This window comes from Hypanus sabinus, chromosome 3 (genome assembly GCF_030144855.1).
Source record: "Hypanus sabinus isolate sHypSab1 chromosome 3, sHypSab1.hap1, whole genome shotgun sequence".
Classification (NCBI taxonomy): Eukaryota; Metazoa; Chordata; class Chondrichthyes; order Myliobatiformes; family Dasyatidae; genus Hypanus; species Hypanus sabinus.
This window is the reverse complement of record NC_082708.1, coordinates 96,201,956-96,217,441: the sequence shown is the minus strand read 5'-3', so window position 1 is coordinate 96,217,441 and position 15,486 is coordinate 96,201,956. Positions and strand designations below refer to the sequence as shown.

The following is a 15,486-nucleotide window of genomic DNA, read 5'->3' as shown; positions in this document are numbered from 1 at the left end:
TGCAGAGATAGATAAATCTTTAGTGGAACTCAACTCCATTGCCACCCAATTAGGGCACTCAGGTTGGCCATGGAAAAAAGACCAAAAGGTAGCACAACGTATATTAGCTGCCCAATAATATAAACGAAAGTTAGGTAAAGCCATGCCACCCTCTTTTTTAGATTTTTGGAGATAAACTTTATTAATTCTAGAGCGCTTATTCTTCCACAGATATGACAAAATAATAGAGTCTAAGGAATCAAAAAAAGATTTACGAATAAAAATTGGGATTGATTGAAATAAATATAAAAGTATAGGGAGAACGTACATTTTAACAACATTAATACGACCTACCAAAGACATAGATAGAGTTGACCATTGTAACAGACTCTGTTTTATAGTATATGAAAGATTGGCAAAATTTTCATGAAAAAGATCTTTAAACTTCCTTGTGACTGTAATCCCAAGATAAGTAAATTGATTATGAACTACTTTAAAAACGAGATCACGGAATGTCAATTCTTGTGCTTCTTTATTAATTGGGAAAAGTTCACTCTTATGTAAATTAAGTTTATAGCCAGAGATCTGGCTAAACTGATCAAGAAGTGAAAACATTGGAGGTAAGGATGTAGACAGATTTGAAAGAAAAAGTAATAAGTCATCAGCATAAAGAGAAACTTTATGCTCAGAACCCCCTCTCCAAATCCTGGTCAGTTCAGGACAATTTCGAAATGCTATCGCCAAAGGTTCTATAGCCAAATCAAAGAGAAAGGGACTTAAAGGGCATCCCTGACAGGTGCCACATTTGAGGTTAAGTAACTGGGATTTCTGAAAATTAGTTAAAAGAGGCAGTAGGACACAGATACAGCAATTTGATCCAAGAGATAAAACTTTGACCGAGGTCAAATTTTTCTAAAACTGCAAAAAGGTAATTCCACTCTATACGATCAAATGCTTTCTCCACATTGAGGGAAATAACACATTCAGGAATCCCAGTTGGAGGTGAATATAAAATGTTAAATAAACGCCGAATGTTAAAAAAAGGAAGACGGTTTTTAATAAAACCAGTTTGATCCTCAGAAATAATAGAGGGAAGAACAGTTTCTAATCTATAAGCCAAAACTTTGGCCAAGATTTTAACATCAACATTAAGCAAAGAAATCGGCCTATACGAGCAACACTCTGTTGGGTCTTTACCCTTTTTTAATAAAAGAATAATAGATGCCTCATTAAAAGAGGGTGGCAATTTACCGTAATTAAACAAATCAGATAATACTGAGAATAACTGAGGAGAAAGAAGTGAAGAGAATGATTTATAAAATTCTATGGGGAATCCATCAGGTCCAGGAGATTTCCCTGAAGACAATGCAGAAATTGCAAAAGATATTTCTTCTGATGATACAGGCACATTAAGTTTAGCTTTAAAATCAGATGAAAGCAAAGGAATATTCAGATTATTTAAAAAATGATCAACAGAGATATTCTCATTCAGAGGAATAAAGTCGAGAATAAAAATTTTTAAATGCGTCATTGATTTCTAAGTGATCCGATGTAAAGTCTCTGTTCTCCTTCCGGATCTTTGTAATATGTTGTTTGGCTTTGGAACACCTCAGCTGATTGGCTAGAAACTTACCAGATTTGTCACCATGAATATAAAAGCGACCCTTACTTTCAAGAAATTGGCGTTCGACAGGTTGAGTAGACAGAAGATTAAATTTAGTTTGAAGTTCTTCACGCTTCTTGTATAATTCAGGATTCTTAGTTTGAGCATACAGTTGATCCAATTCTTTAATCTGATTAATGAGGTCTAATCGATTTGCACAGGACTTTCTATTAAGATTTGCAGTATAGGAGATTATTTAACCCCTCAAATATGCTTTCATGGTATCCCAGACAATCTGGGATGACATTTCAGATGATGTATTGGTGTTAAAATAAAAGGTTATCTGATCCTTAATAAATTTTAGAAAATATCATCCAATAATAAAGTCGAGTCAAAATGCCAGTATTTATTCCTCTGAGGGAGACCAGGAAAATTTAAAGACAGAGTAATTGGGGCATGGTCAGAAATCAGTATACTCTGATAATCACAAGAATAGACAAATGGAATAAGTTGATTATCGAGTAAAAAGTAGTCAATTCTAGTAAAGGTATGGTGAACATGTGAAAAAAAAGAATAATCTCTCTCAGTAGGATGAAGGAAATGCCATATATCAGAGATACCATAATTAGAGAGAAAAGATTGAATAGCTAAGGCAGATTTAGTAGGTAGTCTAGTAACAGGACGATCGATCCAAATTAGGATCTAACCAACAATTAAAGTCACCACTCAGTATAAGAGAGTATGAGCTTAAGTCTGGTAGTGAGGAGAAAAAACGTTCAAAAAAATTAACATCATCAAAATTGGGGGCATACAGGTTTGCTAGTACAACTTTAGTATTATATAATTTACCAGAAACAATAATAAAATGGCCATTTGTATCAGATATCTTATTATGGAGTTCAAAAGGAATATTTGAGTTAATAAGGATGGAGACCCCCCCTAGCTTTGGCGGCAAAGGATGAATGAAAATGCTGACCCGCCCACTTTGACAAAAGCCGAGAATTATAAAAACTACGAATATGAGTTTCTTGAAGGAAAGCAATGTCAGCTTTGAGTTGTTTAATATGTGAGAAGACCTTCCTTCTTTTAACAGGGTGATTCAATCCCTTTACATTCCAGCTCACAAGTTTAAGTGTATTAACCATTATCAATTGTTAGTGCATAGAAGGCAGCAGGCATATAAAAAAAATCAAGCAGTACGGTAACAGTCTGGGAGCAAAAATGTAAGCATAGATCCGTAGAATCAAAACAGAGACATGTCCTGAATAACAAAGGAAAGCAAAAGAAACAGTGAGTAGTGTTGGAACTGGAGAATCCACCCCACCCTCGCAACCCAAAACTAGACGGCTACCTAAAAAAGCAGCTAGCTCTACCAAAAAAAAATAACCTGAGTATGACTTCCAGTTCTGAGTCGTTAACAAAAGTTCCGTATAAATACTATAGCAAATGATAACTAATTTATGCACTAGAAAACAGAATTACAAATAGTAACAACTTCAACAGAAGTATAAAACTTAATACAAAGAAAATCAGAAGAAAACCAAAACTAACCTACCCGCAAAAAATTATAAAAGGTTAAAAGGAAAAAAAAGGGAGGGAGAAAAGGGGGAAATTATAGATTCGAAGAGAGTGCTTATCAACCATTTACAGAAAAAAAAGCAAAACTTTAACTATGAACCAACCAACAGGGAGGACTTTAATAAAAACTCCAAACCTCCAAAACTCCAAAAGTCAATTGTAGATCTCTATAGATAAAGTTATACAAAAATAAAATAGATTACACAAGTCCGCAGGGAAACATTAAACTTAGATTATCTATTTAGAGAAAACGCACCAAGTCCAGGGAGAAATTGACTACAGCCCTTAGAGTTTCAATAGATAATGTCTGAATTATTCAAGTAAAGTCAGAGTTCGGAAAAAATAGTTTTACTCCGGGAAGTACTTATCAACCATTTTAGAAGGTCAGGCTGGTTCCGAAGCAGACGAGGTGGCCGGAAGACTTCCAACAAATGCCTCAGCCTCCTTCACCGATTTAAACCACTTATAATCTCCAGTAGTAAGTGTAATTAGAAGATCGGCTGGATTTCGGAGAGAGGGTCTGAATCCGCGATCAAAAAGCACTTTCATTACACCTTTAAACTCAGCACACATCTTTAGAACCTGGGGGTCATAATCTCCACAAAATGAATGACCGTATTTTGAAAAGAAAAAGTACCTCTGCGGCGTGCCTCCATAATCAAACGGTTTTTCACCTGGTATTGATGAAAGCACAAAATTACCGGCCATGGACGGGAACCCAGAGTTGCACGAGGAACATACATCCTGTGACCCCTTTCAAGCTCAGGTGGAGTTGGAAGGAATTCTTTCCCAAAAATCTCACAGAGAAAATCGGAAAAAAATTTCACGGGAGAGCCCTGTTCGGTGGCCTCTGGCAAACCAAGAATTCGTAGATTGCAACGTCTGCTCCGGTTTTCAAGATCCACCATTTTGGAAAAAAGTTAACTATTTTTCTCTAGGTTGGAGCAGAGAGTTTCAAGATATTGAACACGGCATTTTAAATCTCCTGAAGTTAAGTCAATGCGAGATAAATGTTCAGCATGTTCATCCACTCTAGCATTGATCTGATCTAATTTGAAATCCAGCTGGTTGAAAGAAGTTCTAAATTCATTTCTAAAATCCATTAAAATATCTTGTTGATGTTGTTCCAAAACAGCAAGAATGTCAGCCGGCAAAGCCGTAAAAGTTTCCTTTTTCCCGGTTTTAGTACTTTTGGTAGCCATTATAAGATAGATGTGTTTGCAGACAGGTAAAAGAGAACTAATAAAATACCTAACTAAGATTTAAGAAGGGAGACATATAGTGCAAAGATAGGAAGAATGACGGAGCAAAAGTTCGGAGCATATAAACAATTGCCATCTTACCGGAAGTCCGTCCCTCTACTCTTTCTATAGATTCCACATCTTTCCTGGAGTGAGGCGATCAGAACTGAACAGAGTACTCCAAGTAAGGCCTAACTAAGGCCTTGTCGAGCTGTAACATTACCTCACGGCTGTTGAACTCAATCCCATGGTTGATGAAGGCCAACACACCATCCGTCTTTTTAATAAATCTGTCAACCTGCGCAGCAGCTTTGAGTGTCCTATAAGACATGGACCCCAAGATTTCTCTGATCCTCCACACTGCTAAGAGTCTTGACATTAATATTCTGTCTTCATATTTGACCTACCGAAATGAACCACTTCACACTTATCTTGTTGAACGCCATCTGCCACTTCTCAGTCCAGTTTTGCGTCCTATTGATGTCTCGCTGTAACCTCTGAAAAGCCTCCACACTATCCACAACACCCCCAACTTTTGTGTCATCGGCAAACATACTAACCCTCTCTTCTACTTTCTCATTCAGGTCATTTATAAAACTCACAAAGAGGAGAGGTCCCAAAACAGATCCCTGTGGAACACCACTAGTCACCGCCCTACATGCAGAATATGAACTATTCACAACAACTCTTTGCCTTCTGTGGGCAAGCCAGTTCTGGATCCACAAAGCAAGGTCTCCTTGGATCCCATTCCTCCTTACTTTCTGAAGGAGCCTTGCATGGGGAACCTTATCAAATGCCTTACTGAAATCCATATACACTACATCCACTGCTCTACCTTCAACAGTGTGTTTTGTTACATCCTCAAAGAATTCAATCAGGCTTGTAAGGCTGTCCTTGACAAAGCCATGCTGACTAGCACTAATGAGATTATGTCTCTCCAAATGCTCATAAATCCTGCCTGTCAGGATCTTCTGCAACAAGTTCCCCACCATTAAAGTAAGACTCACTGGTCTATAATTGCCTGGGTTATCTCTACTCCCTTTCTTGAACAAGGGAACAACATTTGCAACCTTCCAATCCTCTGGATCTCCCATCCCTATTGATAATGCAAAGATTATCGCCAGAGGCTCAGCAATCTCCTCACTTGCTTCCCACAGTAGCCCGGAGTATATCTCGTCTGGTCCTAGCGACTTGTTTAACTTGATACCTTTCAATTTCTCCAATATATCCTCTTTCTTAATGTCTATACGCTTTTGCATTTCAGTCCACTATAAGTCATTCCTGCAATTGCAGGGACCTTTTAATTGGTGAATACTGAAGGAAAGTATTCATTAAGTACCTCTGCTACCTTCTCCGGCTCCATGCACACATTTCCACTCTTGCTCCTGTTTGGTCCTATTCTCAAATGGCTCATCCTCTTGCTCTTCACATACCTGTAGAATGCCTTGTGGTTTCCCTTAATCCTGCTCATCAAGGCCTTCTCGCGGCCCCTTCTAGCTCTCCTCATTTCATTCTTGAGCTCCTTCCTGGCATCCTTGTAATTTTCTAGAGCACTAACAGTACCTAGTTTCTTGAACCTTTCCTTTCTTAACTAGATTTTCAAAGATGGAGTTCATTCCTGAAAACTAAAGTGATTCACTTTGTAAGGTCAAACTTGAAAGCAGAATACAGGGTTAATGATTGGATTTGTAGCAGTGTGGAGGAGCAAAGCAATATTTTGGTTCATGTCCATAGATTCCTCAAAATTGCTGCTCAAGCTGGTAGAATGTCTAGTAAGGCATTGGTTGTTCTGGTTACCTTGTTAAAGGAAGTATGTGAAAGCTTTTGAATGGGTGTAGAGGAGATTTGCTAGATTGGAGAGCATAGCTTGTGAGGGCAGGTTGAGTGAGCAGGCTTTTCTCTTTGGAGCAAAGGAGGATGAGAGGTGACTTGACAGGTGTACAAGATGTTTACAGGCATGGATCGAGTGAGCAGCCAGAGACATCTTTCCAGGATGGAAGTGTCTGATATGAGGCAGCAAAATGTTAAGGTGACTGGAGAAAGTACAGAGGCGATGTCAGAGATAAGTGTTTCCACACAGAGGGTGTGGGTACATGGAACATGCTGCCAGGATGTGGTAAAGGCAGACACATTAGGAACTTTTGAAAGACTTTTAGATGGGTGAAAGAAACATGGAGAGCTGTGGGGGAGGGAAAAGTTAGATTGATCTTGGGTAAATTAAAAGGTCGGCACAGCATCATGGGCTGAAGGGCCTGTACATTATGTTCTAACACCATGGAGTCTGAAGTCTGTGCACTCTGTTTCACCAGTCATTAATCTTGTTTTAACTGAAAATTGATTGCAGAATTCCACTGGTGAATAACAAGTGAATATTCTGATTTTTTTTTTTTGTTTTAATATATCTGTCTAATACAGGGGTCAGCAACCTTTACCACTGAAAGAGCCACTTGGACCCGTTTCCCACAGAAAAGAAAACACTGGGAGCCGCAAAACCCGTTTGACATTTAAAATGAAATAACACTGCATACAACGTTTTGTTTTGCCTTTATGCTATGTATAAACAAACTATAATGTGTTGCATTTATGAAATTGATGAACTCCTGCAGAGAAAACGAAATTACATTTCTGCATGCAACAAAAACATTTTGAACTCCGAAAAAAAGACGTTGGGTTGAAAGTTACTTTTAAGTAAAATACTCAATGTCTATTTGAGTCCTTCTTGTATTTATGAAAAACGCCGAACTTAAATTTTCCGCCAGCAGCAAACCAAAAATAACATCAGCCAGCTGTCAACCTGAAAAACAAAAGGACTATTTCACTGAACAATGAAAAAATATGAATATACATAAAATAATAGGCAATTAAAATATTTATCATACTTGGTTAATGGGATTTCTGCTCCTGGACCTCAGCGCACAGCGTCTGCACATCAGGGCTGTATGACGTCACCTTCATCTTTACACAGGATCGCAAGCTGTCATCTGTGAGGCGTGCGCGATGTTTGTTTTTAATAAAGTTCATGTTGGAGAACACCTGCTCACTTACATATGTGGATCCAAAGATCGACAGGACTCAAAGCGCATACTTTTTAATGTTTACATAAATGTCGGGCATAGCATTCCATGTTTCGAACACAAGTTTGTCCGGTTTTGGAAGGTTTTCAATATCACTCCATTTGTGTTTCTGAGCAAGAACGGCCTTCTGACGGGCAACATCTTCAAGGTCTGCTGTCAAGCGTCTAAACTTGGACACCCATATGTCTTTGTCGGCTATGTCGGCCAGTTCCATCTCAAGATCAGGTTGACTCACACCTGCCAATGCAGTCGTATTCAGTAGGGATGGATCGATGCTTAAGGGAGTGACCGGGAAGGATAATGTGTTTTTTTCCTCTCTGAACTCACAGAAGCGTTTCCCAAACGATGTTTGCATTGCGATGATTGCAGAATGTAAATACTCCGAAATTATCATGTCGTGACCTTGTTTGAACTCTCTCAAATTGGGGAAGTGAGACAAAGTGCCTTTCTGTAAATCTCTGGCAAGCACTGTCAACTTGCGCTCGAATGCCAAAACATCCTCCAACATGTGCAGGGCTGTACGTCCTTACCCCTGAAGAGCTGTGTTCAGCGTGTTCAGGTGCGCTGTCATGTCTACCATGAAGTGTAGCTTTTCCAGCCACTCTGGCTGTTCCAGCTCAGGAAAGGTGAGCCCTTTGCTGCCCAGGAAAGTTTTCACTTCTTCCAGACATGCGACAAAGCGTTTCAGCACCTTCCGTCTGGACAGCCAGCGATAAAAACACGTTGTAGCGGTGTCAGTAAACTGCAGTCAAAGATAGCTTTATTCGAACTAAACAGCCTTGCTTTTAAGCCTCCCTCAACCCAGCCCCCATGGACGCAGATGCTGCAAAAGACGCGTACTCACAAACCCCCGTAGGCTATCTCCCTTAGCCGGAATGCTGGCTAATTGTGAGCCGTTTCGGATGTGCCAGGAAATGTGTCGCCACACTTAGATTGTACAAGATCACCATAATCTTCAAATTTAGAATTACATTTCAAAAGCTAACAAACTAACATAAAATACATTTTAATTAAATACTGACCAATTATTTCCCAAAGCCACAGGGAGCCGCAGCACAGAGGTGAAAGAGCCACAAATGGCTCGGGAGCCGCAGGTTGCCGACCCCCGGTCTAATAGGATACTGGTGTTACCTATTGGGAAGGTAACTTTCATATGCAGTGGATTCCAGTTAATTGGGGCAGCCACTTATTTGAGTTAAGTTTGAAAGAACAAAGACCAATAGCAAAAATTGCTTGGGTTCCCTTTGTTTATTTGGGACACTATGCCACTGAATTGGGGCAGGAGATTGTTGCTGAACTTGTGTCACTCGCGTGTATTCATGCACATTAAACTTTACACTGTGCTCAGAGTGTACAGTTTTGAATAGCGCTATTTGCATGTGTCTGTGTTCAAAAAGCATTCATTTTTGTCACTCATGGTTGTTGAGAAATGAGCAGTAAGACAATTCCGAATTGTTTCTCTCACTGCGGTTTCGAGCATTCAGGCTTGGAGATTCCAGAAATAGCCAGGAGTGAAAATGAGAAGATTTCACTATTTCAGCAAGTTAGGAACTACAAAGAATTTGAAGGTATCAACAATCATCTTTAATGTTACAATGAAAATGAAGATTTGGAGGATATAACGTATGAAGGCAGTCCGTTACCTGCACTAGGTGTTTGCACTTTTTGTTGATTGGATACACTGGATGAATTCCTCTGTCAAACACTATTGAGATCTAATGCAGTTTTGTAGTATCACTTACAGTGTTCTCATTTGTTCGGTGTTTCATTTAAATACATAATTTGTTCCTCAGTTTCTTTTTTTATACCTTTTTTAATTATTTCTAAAACTATTTATTGAACTTTGACTATTAAGGCAGCCACTCATTTGGGCCAAAATGTACTGATCCTGATGTGTCCCAATAAACTGCATTCTATAATAACATTGTGTCATTTGAGCAACACCCGTACTGCTTGTCCGCTTGAAACACCTTTGCGAAATGGAGGGAATGTCTGGACTCAGGATATCTAAATAGCTTCCAATAGGAAATAAAATAGACATTTAGATGGGTAATGATAATTTAAACTGACTTTAATTAGTTTCCCACTCTTTTGGAACACTACAGGACCTCAATGCTGTAACAGTTGCTGAGCAATTTCAATAGACAATAAGTGCAGGAGTAGGCTATTTGGCCCTTCAAGCGAGCACCACCATTCACTGTGATCATGGGTGATCATCCACAATCAGTATCCTGTTCCTGCCTTCTCCCCATATCTCTTGACTCCGCTATCTTTAAGAGCTCTATCTAACTCTTTCTTGAAAGCATCCAGAGGCTTCGCCTCCACTATCTTCTGAGGCAGAGAATTCCATAGATTTCCACACTAATTCTGCAGTGGATGATTCATACCCTTCAGGCAATTAAACCTGATAACTCTATGTAAACTGGTGCTTGGCTTCCTATTAGTTTCTTCACTCTGCATAGTTAAAATTATAAGTTGGATGATTACACTGTTGAAACAAAATGTTGCTTCAATTAATAATGATGGAAGACCATAAGGTATAGAGGCAAAATTAGGCCATTTGGCCCATCGAGGATGCTCCATCATTTTGTCATAACTGATCCGTTGTCCTCTCAGCTCCAGCCTCCTGCCTTCTTCCTGTATCATGCCCTGACCAAACATGAATCTATCAACCTCTGTCTTAAGTTCACCCAATGACTTGGCCATATTGGGTATATTCTAGTATGTTGCATGATGCCCTCCACAAAATGTATTTCACTCAAACCCCAGTTACAGTATATACATATTTATTATTATGGTTATGTTAAATTGATATACCCTCCATACTTAGATATTTGCTTGATGTTACTGACCTCATTTGACTGTTCACATCAATGTGATACTTCAAACCTCTTTTATTGGTTTAGTAACTAGAGCACACAATACACATTTGTATGTTTGTGCACAGCAGTTAGTTCAATTTAATGTTCGAATCATAGAACGAATGTATCCAGAGTCTCATTCTTAGTGTGTGTATAAAACAAGGACCAAAGGTTAGGGTTTGCTGGGAGTACACATCAGAAACATCTTCACTTATCAATAATCCATTGCATCTCCTTGAGGCTAATTGCAGAATTAACCCCTGATTTGTCCACAGGGCAAAGGGTCCCCTGTTTGTTGATGAAGCAGAAAAATGTGTTTTTGAGAGCTGTGAAAAGTTCACTGAAGAAGATTCCATCAAATTGCTCAAGCAACTGGCACAGACTGATGTTGGTGTGGTTTATCAAATGGGTGAGTCTGGGGAGTGCAATGTCCAATGAGCTTTCATTTAATGTTTATTTGCTTAATAACTTTGCTGTAATATTGGTTATTTTTTCTGAAATAGAATTAAGAAATTAATTGTCAAACTGGATTTTTTTGTGCCTTAGGGTCTTTTTGAATTTTTTCCCTTTTCTGTGAGTTTGCCACCTGACTACTTCAGCTTCCCGAGGGAAGGTGCTCTGTGCTGCTGCTTTTCACCTGTTCCTTCACTGTACATGATTCTCTTAGTTTCTTTTGTTTTCTACCACTGTGTCAGTTATTATGCATTTACTTTTTAGTAGTTAGACTTTAAACTTTTTCCAAAAGTTGGCCCGCTTTTCAAGTTCAAAATGAAAAGTTCCCCCAAATGAATGTAGTCTTTCACCTTACTATCTCCTACTTGTCTCGTCATCCAAAGCATTGTTTGTTGTCTCTGGAAGCTATTTTTCCAAGTGGATTCTCCCTTTGCCCATTTTGATTGTTTAAGTCAAAATGGCCCATACCTTCAGTGTAGTATCAAAAAGATGGCAGTCAGTGCAGACTTCTGAGTGAACTGACCACTAGGATTCTGTGAAAAGTTATGTTTTATTGTATGTTCTGTGTGTCATTTCCATCTTGGCATTAACCCAGCAGACAAATGGAATATCATCCTTTTAAATTGAGACCAATCATTTAATGAATTTTAAAATGTTTAAGTGAATGCAATATTTAAGAAATTATCAGCCTTCTTTGAGGATGCTCTTAATTTTTTTCAAACTTTACAACATTCTGATCATGTAATTTGCTGCATTCGTAGCCATGTTACTCACAATCATATTATTCTCTTTCCAGATAAAATGGAACTGATGAATTTCCAGGAGGATCTAAAAGGTAATAAAACAGAAATCTTCCATGCTAATTGAACAGTAATTTACATCACATAACCATTGCACATTAATGTTGTCATTAAATAATATACAATGTAAATTTGAGTACATTGATTTCAAAGTAATGTCACCTTATTACCAAATTCCTTTTTGAAAGGTTAGCGCCACCGTTCATTGAACTGGGGACAATTTTGTAATCTAGCCCTCTGGCTAGTTAAGGTGGGAAATGTTTGATGCATTTCGACATGCTCCCTATTCCTGCCCACCTTTAGGCTCTGTGTCCATTGACAAAGCTGGCATTTAGATGCTGACAGTATCTCACCTGCAGGTGGCATCTTGCCATGCAGTTTGTCCTACTGAGCTGCAGACCTCTGACGGGCAGGAGAAATAATTGATGAGGAACTTCTGTGTACAAATTTATTTTTAGTTTTAACCTACTGAGATCATAAATGTGCTAATATGGGATGCCAAAAAATGGCTAAGAAGTCTATTAATGCTATTAGATTCGTAGTGAAGTACTGCACAGCAACAGGCACTTTAGCCCATCTAGTCCTGCTGAACCATTTGAACTTCAGCTGGACCAGAGCCCTCCGTAGCCTTCCCATCCACGTACCTATCAAAACTTCTCTGAAATGTTGAAATTGAACCAGCACCCACCACTTGCGCTGGCAACTCATTCCACACTCTCACAACCCTCTGAGTGAAGAAGTTTCCCCCATGCTCCCCTTAAACATTTCATCTTTCACTCTAAACCCATGACCTCTAGTTATCCTCCCACCCAACCTCAATGGAAAAAATCTACTTGTATTTATCCTATCTATACTCATAATTTTGTATCCCTTTCTCAAATCCTTAACCTTATACTTTCTAGGGAGCCAAGTCCTAACTATTTTCCCTATAAATCAGGTCCTCAGGTCCTGACAACATCCTTGTAAAACTTCTCTGCACTCTTTTAGTTTTACTTACATCTTTCTTTTAGATAGGGATCCAAAACTGCACACAGTACTCTGCATTAGGCCTCACCAGCAACTTGTATAATTTCAAAGCAACTTCCCAACTTTGATATTTGAAGCTTTCTTTATGACCCTATTTGCCTGTGAAGCCACTTTCTAGGAATTATGGATCTGTATTCCCAGATCCCTCTGTTCTACAATTTTAGTGTCAGCTGCAAACTTGCTGATCCACAGTTTACCACATTATCATCCAAATCATTGATATAGATGACAAACAACAACAGACCAGCACCAATCCCTGTGGCACTCCACTAGTCACAGGCTTCCAATCAGATAGGCAACTATTCAGCAGCATTCATCTTCCCATCAGTTCAGACCAGATTTCCAGTCACAGCTGCTGAAATGCATCCCCAATGCACAATATGACCTCCACCATAGTTAACAGTAGGTTATAGTATTACCTGACTGCTGTGCAGTATTAGATTTACACCACATATACCACAAAGGAGAAAGCATATCCTTGCCCATAAAGGCTATGCTAAGTGTCACTTAGTAGATACTGTAATGATGTGGAAGAAGGTCTTGTGGTTGGATGAGACCGAAATGGAACTTTTAGGCTTAAACACTAAACAGTATGTATAGGGTAAATCTAATGCTGTACTTCAGCCAGGTAACACCATCCCTACTGTAAAGTATGGTGGAGGTAGCATCATACTATAGGGATGCTTTTCAGTGGCCTAGACTGGAAATCTGGTCAGGGTTGATGGGAAGGTAAATGCTGCTAAATACAGACAGATCCTGGATAAAAACCTGCTGGCCTCTGCCAGAAAGCTTAAGCTGGGGAGGACATTTCTTTTTGCAGGACAGCAACCCAAGGCACACTGCCAGAGCAACCATGGGGTGGCTTCAAGTGAAGGAAATTGATGTCCTTGAGTAGCCCAGTCAGAGTCCTGACCCTAACCCCATAGAACATCTCTGACAAGATCTCAGGATGCTGTCCACTGCTGTTTCCTAACTAACCTGGCACAGCTTGAGCAATTTTGCAAGGAAGAATGGGTGCATCTTGCTCCATTACATTGTGCAAAGCTAATAGAGACTTGGCCAAAAAAAGACTACTGGCTGTAATAGCAGCAAGAGGTGGGTCAACTAAGTACTGAGCAAAGGGGTTGAATACTTTTGAACTGCTGACGTTTTAGTTTTTGAATTTTTAGTTTGTCACGCTTTACAATTTTCCCTGTTGTTTGGGCTCTGTTGTGAAAAAAGGAGCATGTGATTCACAAATAATAATTCTTAATTAAGTTGATCAAAATCCCTAGTTATGTAGTACTCATTTATGTCAACAAAGGGTTAGGGCGAAATACTTCTTCAAGGCACTGTTATTGACGTGAAAGAAGGACATATCAAGTGTGACAGTGGGAACGTGTGTATGGAACCAAAGGAAATAGCAGAGGTACTTAATGAATACTTCAGTATTCACTATGGAAAAGGATCTTAGTGATTGTAGTGATTGATGACTTGCAGCAGACTGAAAAGCTTGAGCATGTAGATAGTAAGAAAGAGGATGTGCTGGAGCTTTTGGAAAGCATCAAGCTTCAAATACCTCAATTGTTCCTACTTGCCTATACCTGCTGTGCACTTTTTTAAAAAAAACTAGGGCCTCAATACCTCTTGAATACTAAGGTTCCCTAAACCTGCTATCCTTGCCTTTTATTCTGACAGGAACATACAAACTCTACTCTCAAGATTTCACCTTAGAAGGCCTTACGAAGTATACCTTTGCCAGAAAACAATCTGCCAGATCTTTTCTGATACCATCAAAATTGGCCTTTCTGCAGTTTAGAATAAACCATAAGGCACAGGCGCAGAATTAGGCCATCTGGCCCACCAAGTCTGCTCCGCCATTCAGTCATGGCTGATCTTTTTTTTAATCTCCTCCTCAACCCCAGTTCCTGGAATTCTCACCGTAATCTGTGATGCCATATCCAGTCAAAAACCTATCAATCTCTGCCTTAAGTACAGTCAATGACCTGACCTCCACAGCTGCACGTGGCAACAAATTCCATAAATTCCCCACCCTTTGGCTAAAGAAATTTCTCCGCATCTCTGTTTTGAAAGGGCACCCCTCTAACCTGAGGCTGTGCCCTCTTGTCCTAGTCTCTCCCACTATGGGAAACATCCTTTCTGTATCTACTCTGTCTAGGCTTTTGAAGTTTGAAAGGTTTCAATGAGAGCACCTCTCATCCTTCTAAATTCCAACAAGTACAGTCCCAAAGCCATCAAACATTCCTCGTATAATAACCCTTACAGTCCTGGAATCATCCTTGTGAACCTCCTCTGGACCCTCTCCAATGCCAGCACATCTTTTCTTAGATGAGGGGTCCAAAACTGTTCACAATACTGGCCTCACCAGTGCCTTATAGAGCCTCAGCATCACACATCCTTGCTCTTATATTCTAGACTTCTTGAAATGAATGTGAACATGACATTTGCCTTCCTCACCACCGACTCAACCTGCAAGTTAACCTTCAGGGTGTTCTGCAAAGACTCCTAAGTCCCTCTGCATCTCAGATTCCTAGATTTTCTCCCCATTTGGAAAATAGTCTGCACATTTATTTCCATTACCAAAGTGCATGACCTTGCATTTTCCAACATTGTATTTCATTTGCCACTTTCTTGACCATCCTCCTAATCTGTCTAAATCCTTCTGAATCCTACTTTTTTCTCAACACTACCAATCTTCATATCATTTAGCAACAAAGCCACCTATTCCAGCATCTATGTCATTGATATACAGCATAAAAGGAGGCAGTCCCAACACCGATCCCACCAGAACACCACTAATCACTGACAGCCAACCAGAAAAGGATTAGGCCTATCCTTTTCCATAATTATTTTGAAACTATAGCATTATGA

At 39.4% G+C, this 15,486-nt stretch overlaps 1 protein-coding gene across 1 annotated transcript in view; it reads left to right on the top strand.

Annotated features, from left to right (window-relative positions):
* LOC132390921 (SH3 domain and tetratricopeptide repeat-containing protein 1-like) overlaps positions 1-15,486 on the top strand; it is a 91,346-nt gene that overhangs the window by 34,707 nt on the left and 41,153 nt on the right. The window contains exons 8-9 of the mRNA XM_059963456.1: positions 10,612-10,745; positions 11,586-11,624. Coding sequence (XP_059819439.1) covers positions 10,612-10,745; positions 11,586-11,624 — 173 coding nt within the window. The remainder of the gene's footprint in view (positions 1-10,611; positions 10,746-11,585; positions 11,625-15,486) is intronic.